Genomic DNA, 15,576 nt, shown 5'->3' with positions numbered 1-15,576 from the left:
AGCTCTCTAAACGTTTGGCAAAAGTTCATTCATTCAGAGACAGTTCAAGTATGGCACAAAGACATTTTTAAGGCACCACGGACTTAAAGGACCAAAACTTAGCACCATTATTGATATATTAGTCCAAGGCTAATGCCGAAATCTCAAGGAATCTTTATGTAAACTATGGAAACCCATTAAACCATAGAATTAAGATTTAAAAAGCTAACTCTGTTTTAACATTTGAGAATTTGGACTTTTTTTCTTGTGATTCTGCATTATTTCACAATTCCGTTTGCTTCCAAATTAAAAAAGTAACTGCGACTGTAATCTCATCATTTTTTTCCCCCTCACAAAAAATTTATATCACACAATTTAGACTTTAGTCAAATGTAAAAGTCAGAATTGTGAGATACGAAATCAGTATTGAGAAAAAAAAAAAGCCTGTTCCCACCACAGAATTAAAAAAAAAAAAAAAAAAAAAACCCTCACATTTCAAACTGATTTTAGAATTCTAAAAAGTCATAAAAGCAAGATATAAACTGCAATTTTTTTCCCGCCTTTTTTTTGGGAATTTTTTGGTTTTACCTCCATTTTTTTATTCTGTGGCGGAAACAGGCTTTTTGTAGTTAAACAGGTTGAGAAATGGGTTTAAAAATAAATGTTTTAATAAATTAAGACCTTTTAAAACAAACACGAATGTCATCTGCATGGACACCGCGATGAATTACCATCATAGTAGTGGCGTTCACATTTAACGTAGTGATGAATGGAAGTCCATTGGAACTGCTGTTCGTCATCCTGGGAAATACGCAGAAGCTGCGGACGCTGGTGGTTTTGCTCCAGCCGTGTTCAAAGGCTTGGGAACTTCTGTAGGGAGAGATATTAAATATTTAATGCAAAGGTCTAATGGAAGTATAGACATTAGGATTAAATGGGGGGGAAAGTGTTGTTGTGGTTTGCCTCTGTTTAGATGCATGCTGGGTAGGAGGCCGCGGAGAGGGATGCTGTCATCTCGTCTCTCAAAGTACTTGGAGTCCAGACCAACAGGTTCTCCACTGTTACGTAGAGAGATACCAGTAAAAGGCTTTATTTCAGAGAACAGGAAGTAAATGAGTAAATGGATTGAAGGAGGAACTCACTTCTCTTTATTGGAGGGTTGGGAGAGTGCAGTGGGACTCACGTCTGCTGCTGAGGGTTTGGCACTCATAGGGTTAAACTGGACCTAAAAAGATTCAGCAGTGTTTTGTCAGACACATTTAGAAGCAGTGATTGTTACAGATAAACACAAAGGGTTTGCTCACACTGACGGCTGCAATCTGATCTTTAGGCATATCAGAGTCAGATAGGTTCAGTTTTCATAACATGTATGTGTGTGTATTTATTTTCAACAAATTATGGACAAATTTAGAAATATTATTATTTTTTAATATTTTAACAAAATTAAAGTGAAAATAAAAGTTTTAAAATTGTATTTCTGGAGAAATAGAAAGTTGACAAATGTACAACATTATGGTAAAAAATAATAAAAAAAAATATTTGGAAAAACTTTTAAAAATATTTTTGCAAAATGGTGAAAATGTTATACAATTTTATTTTTGGAAATATTGGTGGGAGTTTACAAATTCACAAAATTATGGTAAAAAAAAAAAATTACCGGTGAAAATGTCATGAAAATAATATGTTTAAAAAAATTTGGAAATATACAATTTCATATTTTCACAAACTTATTATGGTCAAATTTGGAAAAACGTTTTATATATTTGAAATAAAATATATGGTGGAAATGTTATGAAAATATGCTTGAAAAAAAAATAAATAAATAAATATTAATATTTAACTAACTAACTAATAACTATTTTCATACAGTTGTCAGAATTTTATAAAGGGGAGAAACGTTTTATATTTTTTACAAAATTATGGTATACAAATTATATAAAAATGTAAATGTTACTTTCTGAAAAATTCTCTCTCTCTCTCTCTATATATATATATATATATATATATATATATATATATATAAATTTTACAAAATTATGGTAAAATTTGGAAAAACTTTAATTTTGTGCCAAATAATGGTGAAAATGTTAGGAAAATATGTTTGAAAAAAAATATATATATAATTTTTTTTTTTTTTTTTTTTTTTTTCACAAAACAATGGTCAAAATATTTTTTTAAATTTTATAAAGGGAGGGGGGATGTTAATATTTTCACAAAATTATGGTGTACAAATGTTATTAAAATTCTATTTTTAAAAAAATTCACAAAAAATTAATTATGGTGAAAATGTTAAGAAACAATCATGTTTTTAAAAAAAACTGGTATATATATATATATATATATATATATATATATATATATATATATATATATATATAGTCAACATTTGAAGTGAATCAAAAAAGTTCAAAGTTTAGAAAATTCAGAAAAATACATATATTTTTCAACATTTTCATAAAATTATAGTGATAAATGTTATAAAACTATTTCTGGATAGTAATTTAAAATAATTAAAATATATAAATAATTAAAAAAAATCAATTGTATTTTTGGACAATTCAGAATAAATATAACATTTAAAACAAAATATATATAATATTTAACATTTTCATGAAATTACATTGTCCAATTTGATTAAATTTTTTTTTATTTTCACAAAATTGTGGTGAAAATTTTTTTATAAAAACTGTATTTCTGGAAAATTGGAAATAAAATCTCTGGAAAAGGTTAAATCTACTTTTTAAAATTATGTTTGTTAAATTATAATAATATTTATAATATGAATTGAAAGATGAATATTATTTTATAATAAATTATGGTGATATATTTGGGAGAAAATCATTTAGAATTTTCACAAAATTGTGGTGAAAAATATTATAATTTATTGTAAAATATTACAATTTATATTATATATATATATATATATATATATATATATATATATATTTATTTATTCTCAGAAAACTATGGTGAAGAAAAAAAAATAGAAAAAAATAAAATAAAATCAATAATGTACATTTTAAAAACAAACTGAATTTTTTTTTAGAAATTCAGTCTAAAATATTTTCTCAATCATGCATCAAACACTTAATGCCCGAGTTTTAAAAAACAAATCAGTGTTGTGTTCACTGTAGGCAGAGACTATAATACAGACATGCAAACTACAGAAAAAACTAATAAATGTAGAAAAGAAAAGATGGAGAGGAGAGGAGACGACGAGGCCTGCCTTTGGTCCAGATGTCTGATTGTGCGCTGACAGGACAGAGCGAGGTCCTGAGCTCACACAGGAAAAAGGAAGAGGATATTTGGAGTTTATCGTGGAGGTGATGGGGAAACCCTGTCCCAAAGATGAGGAGAAACCTTTGCTATCAAGCTAGAGAAGACAGGAACACCTACATCATTTCAACAGACAAGTCCAATCTAACATGCAAACAATCAAACTCATAGTTACGGTTTGATTTCCTGCTACATCTACAGACAAAAACCTGTTTGGCAGAATCTGTGCTACACTTTAAGTGACAGTTATTAATTACCATATTGTGAGGCACACTTCCTGTTCTCAGACCTGCGGCAGGAGTCTCGAACATTCCTAAAGCTTCCTGCTTCCGAGAGAGCTGGTTCTCATTCAACTGCTTGTTCAGCCAAGTTATTACTGAAAAATATGAAAGCAGAAAACATTGACATTAAATATATAATATGTTACACTGCATTAAATCTTATAGTTTTTGATTTTGCAAAAAATAAAATAAATAATAAATACATAAAGTGGATAATGGTTACATAAATGGTTACAAAAATAAAATCACAAATAAAAACAAATATAAGTGTAAATAAATAAAAAATGAAATAATGTTAAAACTAAATATAAAAAGTAAATAAAAAAAAATAAATAGAAACATAATATAAACAGAAACAAACAAACAAAAAAAAAGGGTCATTTTTGGGCGAACTAACCCTTTCTGAAAATTAATATCAATTAAATAAATAATAATAATAAACACTAACCGTTCTCATTGGTTTTTAACACTTCTCTGCTCTCGTCCAGTTTCTGAACTGTAGCGTCTAACTGTTCCTTTAATTTTATCACCTAAAAGCAAAAGAAATGTTGATAAAAAGAAACATTCAGCTTGCAGGGGTTTGTTGGATGTGGGGTAGATGTGGTACCTCTTCCTCTTTCTGTCGGAGGCGTTGTTGGACGTCCTGCAGCTCTCGCTGCTCCCGCTGCAGTTTCTCTGTGGTTTCCTGCAGGATCTTTTCTTGAGACACCGTCACTGTGTTTTTCACCTTGATCTTCCCCACCAGTGCTTTCAGATCCCCCTGAAGCTTCTTGATGATGCCGTTCGCCTGCGTTGAGAAATGATGTCTGTGAGACATGTTAAATTGCACTTTAGGAATTATTTACTTTTAAACTTGATGCAAACCTTGATGAGCTCCTCCGAAAGGGATTTTACCGTGGCCTCCAGCTTGCTGACTTGAAGTTGCTTGCTTTCAACATTTCCTTCAACAGAGTTCTAGCAAAGAAACAAATACATTTATTAATATGAATAACACATAAAAGGATATGTACTATTTCCCTACAAAATTAAAGGAACAACAAACAAATAAAACTTACCTCTTAATATATATATTTATTTATTTATTTATATATTTATTTATTAAGAGGTAAGTTTTATTTGTTTTTCCTTTATATATTATATTATATTATATTATATTATATTTTATATATATATATATATATATATATATATAGTCACGGGACGGAGCACAACGACAGACACAGTGGGCGTCAGGCCTCAGAGAAGCTTTTATTAAACAATAAACAAAAGTGTCTAAAAAGGGGGAATAAAAGTGTCCAAAATAAATAGGGAATCTGGTGTCCTTGACGTGCAGGGGTAAGGAGGGGCAGTGTTCAGAAGGGAAGGGTCCAGATAAGGGGCAGAGTCCGGCGGCCGCACTCACTCCCCGCCGGGGTCCGCGGCACGAGGGGTAGCGGCTTCCTTCAGCGGCTTCATCCACCTTTCGTTACGGCACCTCCTGAGGCGGGTAAATCGGCCCGGCATCCTGGCCCGCAGCCGTCTGGGTCCGGCTTCACGTCCGGACCGCAGGTCCGGCAGCTCGTCCATCATATCGGCGGCGCTCAGTCCCTCTACGCTCCCTCCTGGACCCACGAGGACACAAGCGTGCATGCACGGGAAAGAGACCGGTCTCCCGAGGAGAAGCGCGCTTGGCATTTTAACAGCGGCGGTGATGAGGCTTCATTCACGTCAGGTGTGCCTCATCACACGCCGCCAGACCTGGTTGTTTCAGCGCCCCTCCTCTCTCACACACCCACTCCCGTCGGGATCCTGGTGAAGGGCGGCGATTACGGAGGGGGTGACGATGATAATTAGGGGGGAGGCAGCCGACTCGTCACAATAATATATATATATATATATATATATATATATACACACACACACACACACACTACTGTTCAAAAGTTTAGGGTCAGTACATTTTTATTTATTTATTTTTATTTTTTTTTTTTTAAGAAATTAATACTTTTATTCACCAAGGATGTATTAAGTTAATAATTAAAAGTTTATTAAAAGTTCATAAATAATTTACATTGTTATAAAATATTTATATTTTGAATAAACACTGTACTTTTTAAACTTGTTATTCATGAAAGAATCCTGAAAAAAAAAAAAAAAAAAAAAAAAAAAAAAAAAAATCAGTTTCCAAAAAATATTTGGCAGCACAACTGTTGATATTATCCAACATTGATCATTCTAATAATAAATCTGCATATTAGAATGATTTCTGAAGAATCATGTGACACTTAAGACTGGAGTAACAGCTGATAAAAATTCAGCTTTTCATCACAGGAATAAATTCTATTTTAAAGTATGTTAAAATGAAAAACATTATTTTATATTGTAAAAACATTTTGCAATATTACTGTTTTTTTTCTATATTTTTAATCAAATAAATGCAGCCTTGATGAGCATAAGAGACTTCTTTAAAGACTATTACAAGTCTTACTGACCCCAAACTTTTGAACGGTAGTGTGTGTGTGTGTGTGTGTGTGTGTGTGTGTGTGTGTGTGTGTGTGTGTGTGTGTGTGTGTGTGTGTGTGTATATATATATATATAGATAGATAGATAGATAGATAGATAGCGTAAGAATTACATATTAAAAATACTGACACAAAGAATTAATAAAAAATATTCTTTGGTATTATTTCAGTGTTCTCTAATAATACTGTAATGAGAATTAAGTAATATAAAGTTAAAAAAATTTATTTACTTATAAAAAATATTCTTATAACAGAAAATGTACATTTTTGTACAAATTATAAATGTTAATTTTATGGGTCTGGCTTCTAGGCTCATCCACATCCAGTTAGTTTTAGCTGTACAAACGGGTTCTTCTGCTGCTTGCTATTGCAAATTGACATGTCTTACCATATTATTTTAATGTTTTGTCTTAATTATGAACACATTGGTTTGTAGTGCAAACAGGTACAGGTACCCTTTACCGCACATTGTTATTCTTCTCATCAGAAGCTTTGCGTTGAAGAATAAGGCGGAAAGAAAGATTTGAAATATTATATGCACATTGCATAATGCCAATAAGAATAGTGGGAAATGCGCTCACCTTCTGCTGCTGCGTGGCTTCCAGCACCTCTTTGGTGCGCTGCACGAGCTGGTCTTTATCTTTGATTTCCTGCTCTAAGACGGCCACTCGTGTCTGCAGCTGGTTGACGAGACGCTCTTTCTCGTGGCATTCGGTGTCGAGGGTGCTGTTCTCTCTCCTCAGTGACAGAACCTGCTGCTTCGACCTCTGACACTCCTGGACAAAGACATAAAGTTATAATATCAGATCTTCTTTTGATTTCCAGACCACGTCCTTCTGAATAGTTCTCACACCTCTTCCAGGCTGGCCAGTTTGGCTTTAAGGTCTCGAATGGTGGAGTCACTCTTGTATTTCTTGTCTGTGAGCTCCCTGTTGGCCGTTTCCAGCTCGGAGACTTTGGTTTGGAGCTGCTGGGTGCTTCTGTGATGAGACGACTCAAGTTCCTGTCGCAGCTGTTCGTTCTGCTGCTGCAGACGGGCTTGTGTCTGATAAAAAAAGCAAATTAAAATCATTTAAAACAAAAAAATGTGTGCACCATTTTTTTGATTATTTTGTGAAGGGAGAAAATTATAAAACTTAAAAGCTTTAGCCATAGCTTTTTAATAATAAAATTATGTAAAAAAAATAAATAATAATATGATAAAAAAAAAAATTATAAATAAAAAGAAGTTTAAATACAAATAAATAAAATAAGATAAAAGATGAAAGGATAAAAACAAACAAACAAAAAAAAAAAAAAAACATAAATAAATAAATAAATAAATAAAAGCCAATAAAGAAATACATAAAATAGATCAATAAAAATATAAATCAAACAAACAGAAATTACAAAATGAAATAACTTGAGAAAGGTAAAAATCATTTAAAAACGTTTTTAACTTTACCTTTTAAATAATAAAATGATTGAAAAATAAACTGAGATATACAGAAATAGGAAAAATAAATAACTGAATAAAATGATAAATAAAAAAAAGTTTAAATATAATTAAATAAAATAAGATAAAAATAAACATAAATAAAAGGATAAACAAACACAAAATAAAAAAAAACAAACAAAAAATAAAATAAAATACATAAATAAAGAAAGAAATACATAAAAAATAAAATAGATCAATCAAAATAAAACCAATGAAACGAGAATAAATAAATAAATGGAAATAAAAGTCAAAAACATTCAAAAGCCTTTAGAATTAGAATTTTTAATAAAAAAAAATGAAATAAATAGAAATAGGAAAAATAAGTAGCTGAATACAATGATAAATAAACAAGTTTAAATATTAAATTAATAAAACAAGACAAAAAACTAAATATAAATAAACGGATAAGCAAAAACTAAATTAAAAACAAAAAATGAAGTACATAAAAAAAAGAAATACATAAATAAATAAATAAATAAATAAATAAATATATATAAATAAAAATAGAAATGAGAAAAATAAATAACTGGATAAAGTTATATATATATAAAAAAAAACATTTAAAAATAGCCAAAGATAAAAAAAAAAAAACTAAATATAAACAAAAAGATACACAAACAAAAATAAAACAACAAACAAATAATGAAAAACAAACAATAATAAGTAGTAAAATAAAAGAAAAATATAAGACAAATAAAAGAAAAATATAAAAATAAAAAGAACAAGTTAAAATCAATTCAATAAATTAAATTCAAAAATATAAATAACTTAAGAAAAGAAATAACATGGATCAATGAAAATATAAATAGAATAAATAGAAATTAGAAAAACAACAATAAAATTATAAACAAAAATAAAAACGTAAATATAAAAAAAATAACTAAAAACAAAGGGATAAATAAAAAGTTATGAAAAACAAACAATAATAAATATTAAAATACATTTAGAAATAAGATCAAGACAAAATAAACTAGAAAAATTGAGAACAAAAATCAATTAATATAAATAACTGAGGACAAAAAAACAACAAATAAACACTACAGCTAAACAAAACTAAAACAAATAAATAAGATAAAATAAAAAAATAAATAAAATAAAATAAAATAAGAAAAGAAAAACTAACAAAAATAAAATACATAAAGATAAAATATGAATAAATAAAAATCAAATCAATAAATAAAACTATTTACAGCTTTTCCCTCTTGCAGAAAATTTCTAGTGAAGTCAGTTAGCCTATGGATGTTGGGTTACCTCCAGAGCTTTTTCACGTTCAGCTGTGAGATCCTGCATGTGTCTGCTGGACAGAGAGGTCGTTTGGGACGTCCATTCAGATCGGAGTTTGTCCAGCTCTCGACTTTTCTCAGACAGGGTCTGAAGAATGAATAAAAAAATAATTAAATAAATAAAAGTATAAAATAAGAAGTTCACTTTGGAGAGAAATTTTGAATGTGGCTTACTTGCTGCGCATAATTTAGCTGTCTGGTCAGATCTTCCTCAGTTTTTCTCAACTTCTGTTCCAACTGATGCTTTTCCTCCTGTAAAAAACAAAAAACAAAAAAACACCAAAGATGAATAAAAGACTCATTCATTAAAAAACAAACAGGATTATATATTCTCTTCATAGTCCTACTTCATGATGATGATGATGATGATGATGATGAGATTCACCTTTACGTTAGACAAACAGGTAGCCAGATATTTCTTAATATCCGTATCAGATCCCGGCAGCAGTTTCAGAGAGAGATGCGTGAGGTGTTTAAAAGCGTTCGTCTCCACAATGTTAAGGTTTGAAGGACTGTGATCGAACGCTGATGAAGCCGACGTGAGCTGCAACAGAAACCTAAACACACACACACACACACACACACGTCTGGTTTATTATCTTTGTGGGGACTCTCCATAGGTGCAATGGTTTGTATACTGTCCACACTGTATTTTCTATCCCCTTACCCTAACCCTACCCCTAAACCTAACCCTTACAGAAAACCTTCTGCATTTTTACTTACTCAAAAAATCTCATTCTGTATGATTTAAAAGCTTTTGTACCCATGGGGACCTCAATTTAGGTCCCCATCGTGACACGAGTCCCCATTAGTATGTGTGTATTCAGGTTTTAGTCCCCACCAGGATATATAAACCAAAAGCACTCATATACATACACACACACACACGTTGTTTACATGTTTAATTGGGACATTCCATAGGCGTAATGGTTTTTATACTGTACAAACCCTATTTTCTATCACCCTACACCAAAACCTAGCCCTCACAGGAGACTGTGCACACTTCTACTCTCTCAAAAAAACTAATAAGCAATAATAAAAGCAATAATACTAAGAAAATCTCTCACCGTGGGTTTTCTTTGTCCTGTTCAGAGATGCACTGCTCAAGCAAGTCTATAAACTTTTGTGGGAATGACGTGAAGTCTATTAAAAGCCCTTGTTGTACTTTTAAACTGTTAAGGAAAGCAAATAACGACTGTTATGATGAAAACTACACACTGAAGTAAAACATTAGAGATAAATATGAATTAATATTATATGTGACCCTGGACCACAAAACCAGTCTTAAGTCGCTGGGGTGTATTTGTAGCAATAGCCAAAAATACATTGTATGGGTCAAAATGATTGATTTTTGTTTTATGCCAAAAATCATTGGGATATTAAGTAAAGATCATGTTCCATTAAGATATTTTGTACATTTCCTATTTTAAATATATCAAAACTTAATTTTAGATTAGTAATATGCAATGTTAAGAACTTTATTTGGACAAATTTAAAGGTGATTTTCTCAAAATTTAGATTTTTTTCCACCGTCAGATTCCAGATTTTCAAATAGTTGTATCTCAGACAAACCATACATCAACAAAAAGCTTATTTATTCAGCTCACAGATAATGTATAAATCTCAATTTGGAAAAAAGTAACCCTTATGACTGGTTTTGTGGTCCAGGGTCACATAAAAAAGACATTATGAGACCACAACACCTCTGAAAATCCTCCTCTGATATGACAAGGTTGTATAAAAAGTAAAAATCAGAATCATCCGTCAGCCGTACAACCAAATCCTGTCGAAGCAAACAAAAAGACGGTCAAAATACCAATAATCACTATTTAAATATATAATCAATAATGTATAAACGACAATTTCTCACCTTTCTATGAACAGGGTTTGATGAAGGCTGCAGTTCAATACTGATACGAATAACTGAACGTCTGCAACAATACAAAACATCAAAAATAATCACATTTAGATCATTAATAGCCTCTAAAAACAAAAGAGTATAACATATAAAGCATATAAAACGACTTAATATACCCCAAACAGTCTATTATGTTTAAAACACATAAACATACAATCGGTTTTACCTCTCATCGGTATCTTTATTCTTCACAAGCACCTGTAACCGCTTGTTAAAAAGTAATTCCGTCATTTCGAGTTCATATAATAATCCCCAAAGCAATATTAATCAAAAGCTGTAGTTTATTCGTGTTTTTACGCTGGAGAACGAATCATTTGCTGGTTTGTTTTTTCGCGCTTCGCTCCCGCGTTTGACCGTTTCCACCGGAAGTGCCGAGCGTCTCAACCTAATCTCGCTTATGATCGTATTTCAGCATGTTTATGTTTTTAACAACATTAACAATAAATAAAAAAACGTTCAAACTTCGTCTGAACTCTGTCTGCGGGTGTTTAAGGCTGATAAAATTAAATATAGTTTCTGTCAGGGTTCACCAGCGCGTGTTGTGATTGGTCGAGAGGCAGGCGTCAAACGTCAACGCAGAGTGGGCGGGGCGTACAGGAGTTTTGAACATGGCGGTGAGTACAGCAAACGTTTCCTCATCGTTCACTTTATAAACGCTTCTGTGGACACGTGAGGTTACAAACAAACATACATATGATCATACAAATACACTGTGGGCTCTTAAAAGCCCATGTTTGCTCACTAGACCCTGCTGGTTATTGTAAATTTGACTTGTTGTGTTGTGTATTATTGCGCTAAACTGTATTATACAGGCCTGTAATATATAACCCGTGGTTTTGATTTTTAGGATAAAGAGAAGAAAAAGAAGGAGAGTATTTTTGATTTGTCGAAGTACATCGACAAACATATAAGAGTAAAGTTCCAAGGAGGTCGTGAAGGTGAGACAGTTGCTTTATAAGACAAATTAGGGGTTTTAATAATGTAATAAAACAATATATGTGACCCTGGACCACAAAACCAGGCTTAAGTATCACGGGTGTATTTGTAGCAATAGCCAACAATACATTGTATGGGTCAAAATGTTATATTTTTCTTTTATGACATGAAGTTCTATGAAGATATTTTGTAAATTTACTACCGTAAATATATCAAAACTTAATTTTTGATTAGTAATATGCATTGCTAAGAACTTCATTTGCACAAATTTAAAGGTGATTTTTTTTTTTTCGCACCCTCAGATTCCAGATTTTAAAATAGTCAAATCTCAGCCAAATTTTGTCCTGTCCTAACAAACCATCTATGGAAAGCTTATTGATTCAGCTTTCGGATGATGTATAAATCTCTATTTAAAAAAATGTACCCTTATGACTGGTTTTGTTGTCCAGGGTCACAAGTTTTCCTTAATTGCATTTAGGGCTGCACGATAAATCGCATGCGATTGTGAGGCACGCTTAGTCAGTAAAGCCGGTACTTTGATTAGTAGTAAAGCTCCATCACGTGCGTCCAGCTGGAGCACAGAGCCGTAAATCACTGACAAGCTACGCAAAATCGCACTCATAATCGCAGATGAATCGCATTCAATTATGAGCGCGATTTTGCGTAGCTTGTCAGTGATTTACAGCTCTGTGTATTAATTGCTGCTCCAGCTGAACGCACGTGATGGAGCTTTACTACTAATCAAAGAACCGGCTTCATTGACTAAGCGCGCCTCACAATCGCATGCGATTTATCGTGCAGCCCTAATTGCATTGAATTGAAGTTTTATTGTTTACTGTTTTCAGCAAGTGGCGTCTTAAAAGGTTTCGACCCGCTGTTGAATCTTGTGTTGGATGGCACCATTGAATACATGCGAGGTAAAATCTCCAGACTGATTGTAAAATATAATTTTGAAATTTATTTTAATACATTTTAAGTTATCTTTTCTATTTATTTTAATTTTTATTCTTTTTTTAAACTTATTTTTATTCGTTTTAATCTTTTTAATTTGTATTCTTTTTTTAATCCAATCAAACAGTTAAGATTAAAGTTTTCTTTTAGTTTTTACATTTTTGTGCATGATTTCTGATCACATCCTTTCACGCAGATCCTGACGATCAGTATAAACTTACCGAAGACACCAGGCAGCTCGGTCTGGTTGTATGTCGAGGGACGTCCGTCGTGCTGATCTGTCCACAGGACGGGATGGAGGCCATTCCGAACCCTTTCATTCAACAGCAGGATGGATAATATTCAGCTGTGTGTTGTTTTTTTGTTTCTTGCTTTGTGTAGATGTTCTGGTTAAGAAAATAGATGTTTTTTGTTAGGTCTGAAATCATGAAAAATACCTTTTGTATTTAGACTCAGGATACATGTTTTTGTTTCTGTGGTTCATTTGTGTGTTAATTATGGTTTTGAATTTTGAGGCATGTTCTCTGTTCATGAATATGTGTGCGTAATGTCGCCCTGGTTCTTTCAGTGTTGTTTTATTCATTTGGACATTAATAAACACCTGCAATTTAACCATTTCTAATTTAAGCAAAAACAAAGAGTATGACTGTACCTCAAAGGGCGGATCCCACAGGATTACCTTTTCAGAAAGCTTTTGTACACACACATAAACAAGCTTCCAGAAAACATCTTTGTATAATCTAAATGGAAACTGTATTTTGAAGGTCTTCGGTTCTGAGACGCCTTGTGAAAACATTCTCGTTTACTTTTGTGGTGTCGACTCCTCTGTTTTAGACTCGCAAAACTAATTACTAGGATTAAAGATTGATTATAGACCCTTCCATATTTGGGAAAATGTTTTTTTTATTACTTTTGTCAAAAACAAAATGATTTCCTTACTCATAAATGAACATTTACTCACCCTCAGGCCATCCAGGATGTAGACAAGTTTGTTTCTTCATTAGAACAGATTTGGAGAAATATTACATCACATCGCTTGCTCACTATTGGATCCTCTGCAGTGAATGGTTGCCATCAGAATCACCCAAAAATTTAATTTCACACAAAAATTAACATTTACTCACTCTCAGGCCATCCAAGATGTAGAGGAGTTTGTTTCTTCAGGAGATTTGAAGAAAACTAGCATTACTTGCTAACCAATGGATCCATTGCACTGAATGGGTGCCGTCAGAATGAGAGTCCAAACAGCTGATAAAAACATCACAATAATCCACACAATCCATCAGTTAACATCTTGAGAAGAGAAAAGCTGCGCATTTGTAAGAAACAAATCCATCAGTAAGATATTTTAACTTGAAATCATCACCTATTTGTCCAGTCAAAACGTCTATCTCCTGTTGTCCTTTCACATCAAAATCCACCAACATAATTGTTTTAAACTGTTTTGGCTTGTAAACGTTGCTTGATGTCGCAATTTTCTCTCCTGATTCAGACGAGACAACTACTTCACGGAAGAAAGCAATATTATGGATAAAAAAAACTCATTTAATACCTGGAAGCAACGGTTTGAAGTTAAAAACATCTTAATGATGGATTTGTTTCTTACAAACTCACAGTTTTTTACTTCATGTGGATTACATCATGTGTGATGTTTTTATCAGCTGTTTGGACTCTCATTCTGACAGCACCCATTCAATGCAATGGTTCCATTGGTTAGCAAGTAATGAAATGCTAAATTTCTCCAAAGCAGCTGAATCTTTGGGTGAGATTAAATTTCTGGGTGATTCTGACAGCACCCATTCACTGCAAAGTATCCATTGGTGAGTAAGTGATTTAAAGCTACATTTCTCCACATCTGTTCTCATGAAGAAAGAAACTTATCTACATCTTGGATGCCCTGAGGGTGAGACATTTTTAAGCCAGTTTCTTTTTCGAGTAACAACAGAACTACTCTCACGTACACACAATCATGAATTTCTATAACCTCCACTAAAAGCTTAAAAACAAGGGTTTTTCCACCAAGAAGTTGGATATCAGATTGAGATTAGCCATTCATGCTTCTTAGCACAGCCACAAAGCCCTGCTTGTAACCTTTCAGGATTGACTTTAGGTGGGAAACTGCATGTACATCAATATACTAGTGAGATCCAGTATAGTTTCCACTCTGATATTTAATGCAATACGTGTGCGGTAATCGAGATTTGTTGGTCCCCTCCATTTGTAATGGCGGTTTTCTAGTGGTTTGAATGAAAGGCTCAGTGTGTCTTTCCTCGCTGGTGCTCTTTTGAACGGCAGGACTTTCCAGATTTTATCAGTGCGCACTGGCACCCAAGTCTGGGCTTTATTGGGTAACACAGTTATAGTGGTTCAGGGTCTGTTAACTGATGGTTAACTTTAGAGGGGTCGGTAAGAGGAGCTGCTGTGTGAAGCCATGCCAACTCTTAATACTATTCCAGGTCAGGAGAAGTCTGAGGAGCGGAGGGCTAGCATGGCAAGTTACACTTCATTTTGCACAGCAGGTTAAACTTATAAGATAAAAAAAAAAGTAGTGACTGTTCCGGTAGTGACAATTTTATGGAATAACACCCAAAAAAAAACACAGATGTCACGACAGAAACGCCACCAAATGTTTCGATTGTAACTGTTTCGGTAGTGACAATTTTATGAGAGGATACCCAAAAAACCAAAGATGTCACTACCGAAACTTCACTAAATGTTTCGGTCGTGTTTCAGTAATGACAATTTTATGAAATAACACCCAAAAAAACTAAGATGTCATGACCAAAATGCCACCAAATGTTTCAGTAGTGACAATTTTATGGGATAATACCTAAAAAACACAGATGTCACTACCGAAACTTCACCAAATGTTTCGGTCGTAATTGTTTTGGTAATGACAATTTTATGATATGATACCCAAAAAACCAAAGATGTCACTACCGAAAATGCCACCAAATGTTTCGGTAATGACAAT

General features: G+C 32.6%; 2 protein-coding genes across 3 annotated transcripts; one reads left to right on the top strand and one right to left on the bottom strand.

Annotated features, from left to right (window-relative positions):
- Window positions 1-276: 276 nt before the first annotated feature.
- Window positions 277-11,192, bottom strand: sass6 (SAS-6 centriolar assembly protein). 2 transcript variants are annotated; one of them, XM_051094860.1, is made up of 17 exons: window positions 10,882-11,192; window positions 10,668-10,728; window positions 10,501-10,580; window positions 9,865-9,969; window positions 9,183-9,354; window positions 8,972-9,049; window positions 8,766-8,885; window positions 6,891-7,082; window positions 6,619-6,813; window positions 4,401-4,490; window positions 4,144-4,323; window positions 3,985-4,066; window positions 3,513-3,631; window positions 3,206-3,352; window positions 1,122-1,204; window positions 943-1,037; window positions 277-849 (listed from the first exon to the last, which is right to left on the bottom strand). In XM_051094860.1, exons 1-17 carry the CDS (start codon window positions 10,944-10,946, stop codon window positions 776-778), a joined length of 1,938 nt encoding a protein of 645 aa, XP_050950817.1. In that variant the 5' UTR covers window positions 10,947-11,192; the 3' UTR covers window positions 277-775. The 2 variants fall into 2 exon arrangements, with proteins under 2 accessions (XP_050950817.1, XP_050950818.1); XM_051094861.1 differs by lacking the exon at window positions 3,206-3,352.
- Window positions 11,193-11,270: 78 nt separating this feature from the next.
- lsm7 (LSM7 homolog, U6 small nuclear RNA and mRNA degradation associated) lies at window positions 11,271-13,485 on the top strand. The gene is made up of 4 exons (XM_051094133.1): window positions 11,271-11,329; window positions 11,563-11,653; window positions 12,497-12,568; window positions 12,799-13,485. Exons 1-4 carry the CDS (start codon window positions 11,324-11,326, stop codon window positions 12,939-12,941), a joined length of 312 nt encoding a protein of 103 aa, XP_050950090.1. The 5' UTR covers window positions 11,271-11,323; the 3' UTR covers window positions 12,942-13,485.
- Window positions 13,486-15,576: the final 2,091 nt, after the last annotated feature.

The sequence above is a fragment of the Labeo rohita genome, chromosome 22 (assembly GCF_022985175.1).
Source record: "Labeo rohita strain BAU-BD-2019 chromosome 22, IGBB_LRoh.1.0, whole genome shotgun sequence".
NCBI lineage: Eukaryota > Metazoa > Chordata > Actinopteri > Cypriniformes > Cyprinidae > Labeo > Labeo rohita.
This window is presented reverse-complemented; position numbering and strand designations above follow the sequence as displayed.

What these genes read in the sequence shown, in the direction of transcription:
- lsm7 (XM_051094133.1), top strand. An exon ending in GTTCCAAGGAGGTCGTGAAG is followed by an intron (nt 11,654 to 12,496) that starts GTGAGACAGTTG and finishes TACTGTTTTCAG; the next exon opens with CAAGTGGCGTCTTAAAAGGT. An exon ending in CACCATTGAATACATGCGAG is followed by an intron (nt 12,569 to 12,798) that starts GTAAAATCTCCA and finishes CCTTTCACGCAG; the next exon opens with ATCCTGACGATCAGTATAAA.
- sass6 (XM_051094860.1), bottom strand. Translation starts at nt 10,946, where the DNA reads ATGACGGAATTACTTTTTAACAAGCGGTTACAGGTGCTTGTGAAGAAT. An exon ending in AAGCCACGCAGCAGCAGAAG is followed by an intron (nt 4,491 to 6,618) that starts GTGAGCGCATTT and finishes TTTCTTTGCTAG; the next exon opens with AACTCTGTTGAAGGAAATGT. An exon ending in GTTAAAAACCAATGAGAACG is followed by an intron (nt 3,632 to 3,984) that starts GTTAGTGTTTAT and finishes CATATTTTTCAG; the next exon opens with TAATAACTTGGCTGAACAAG.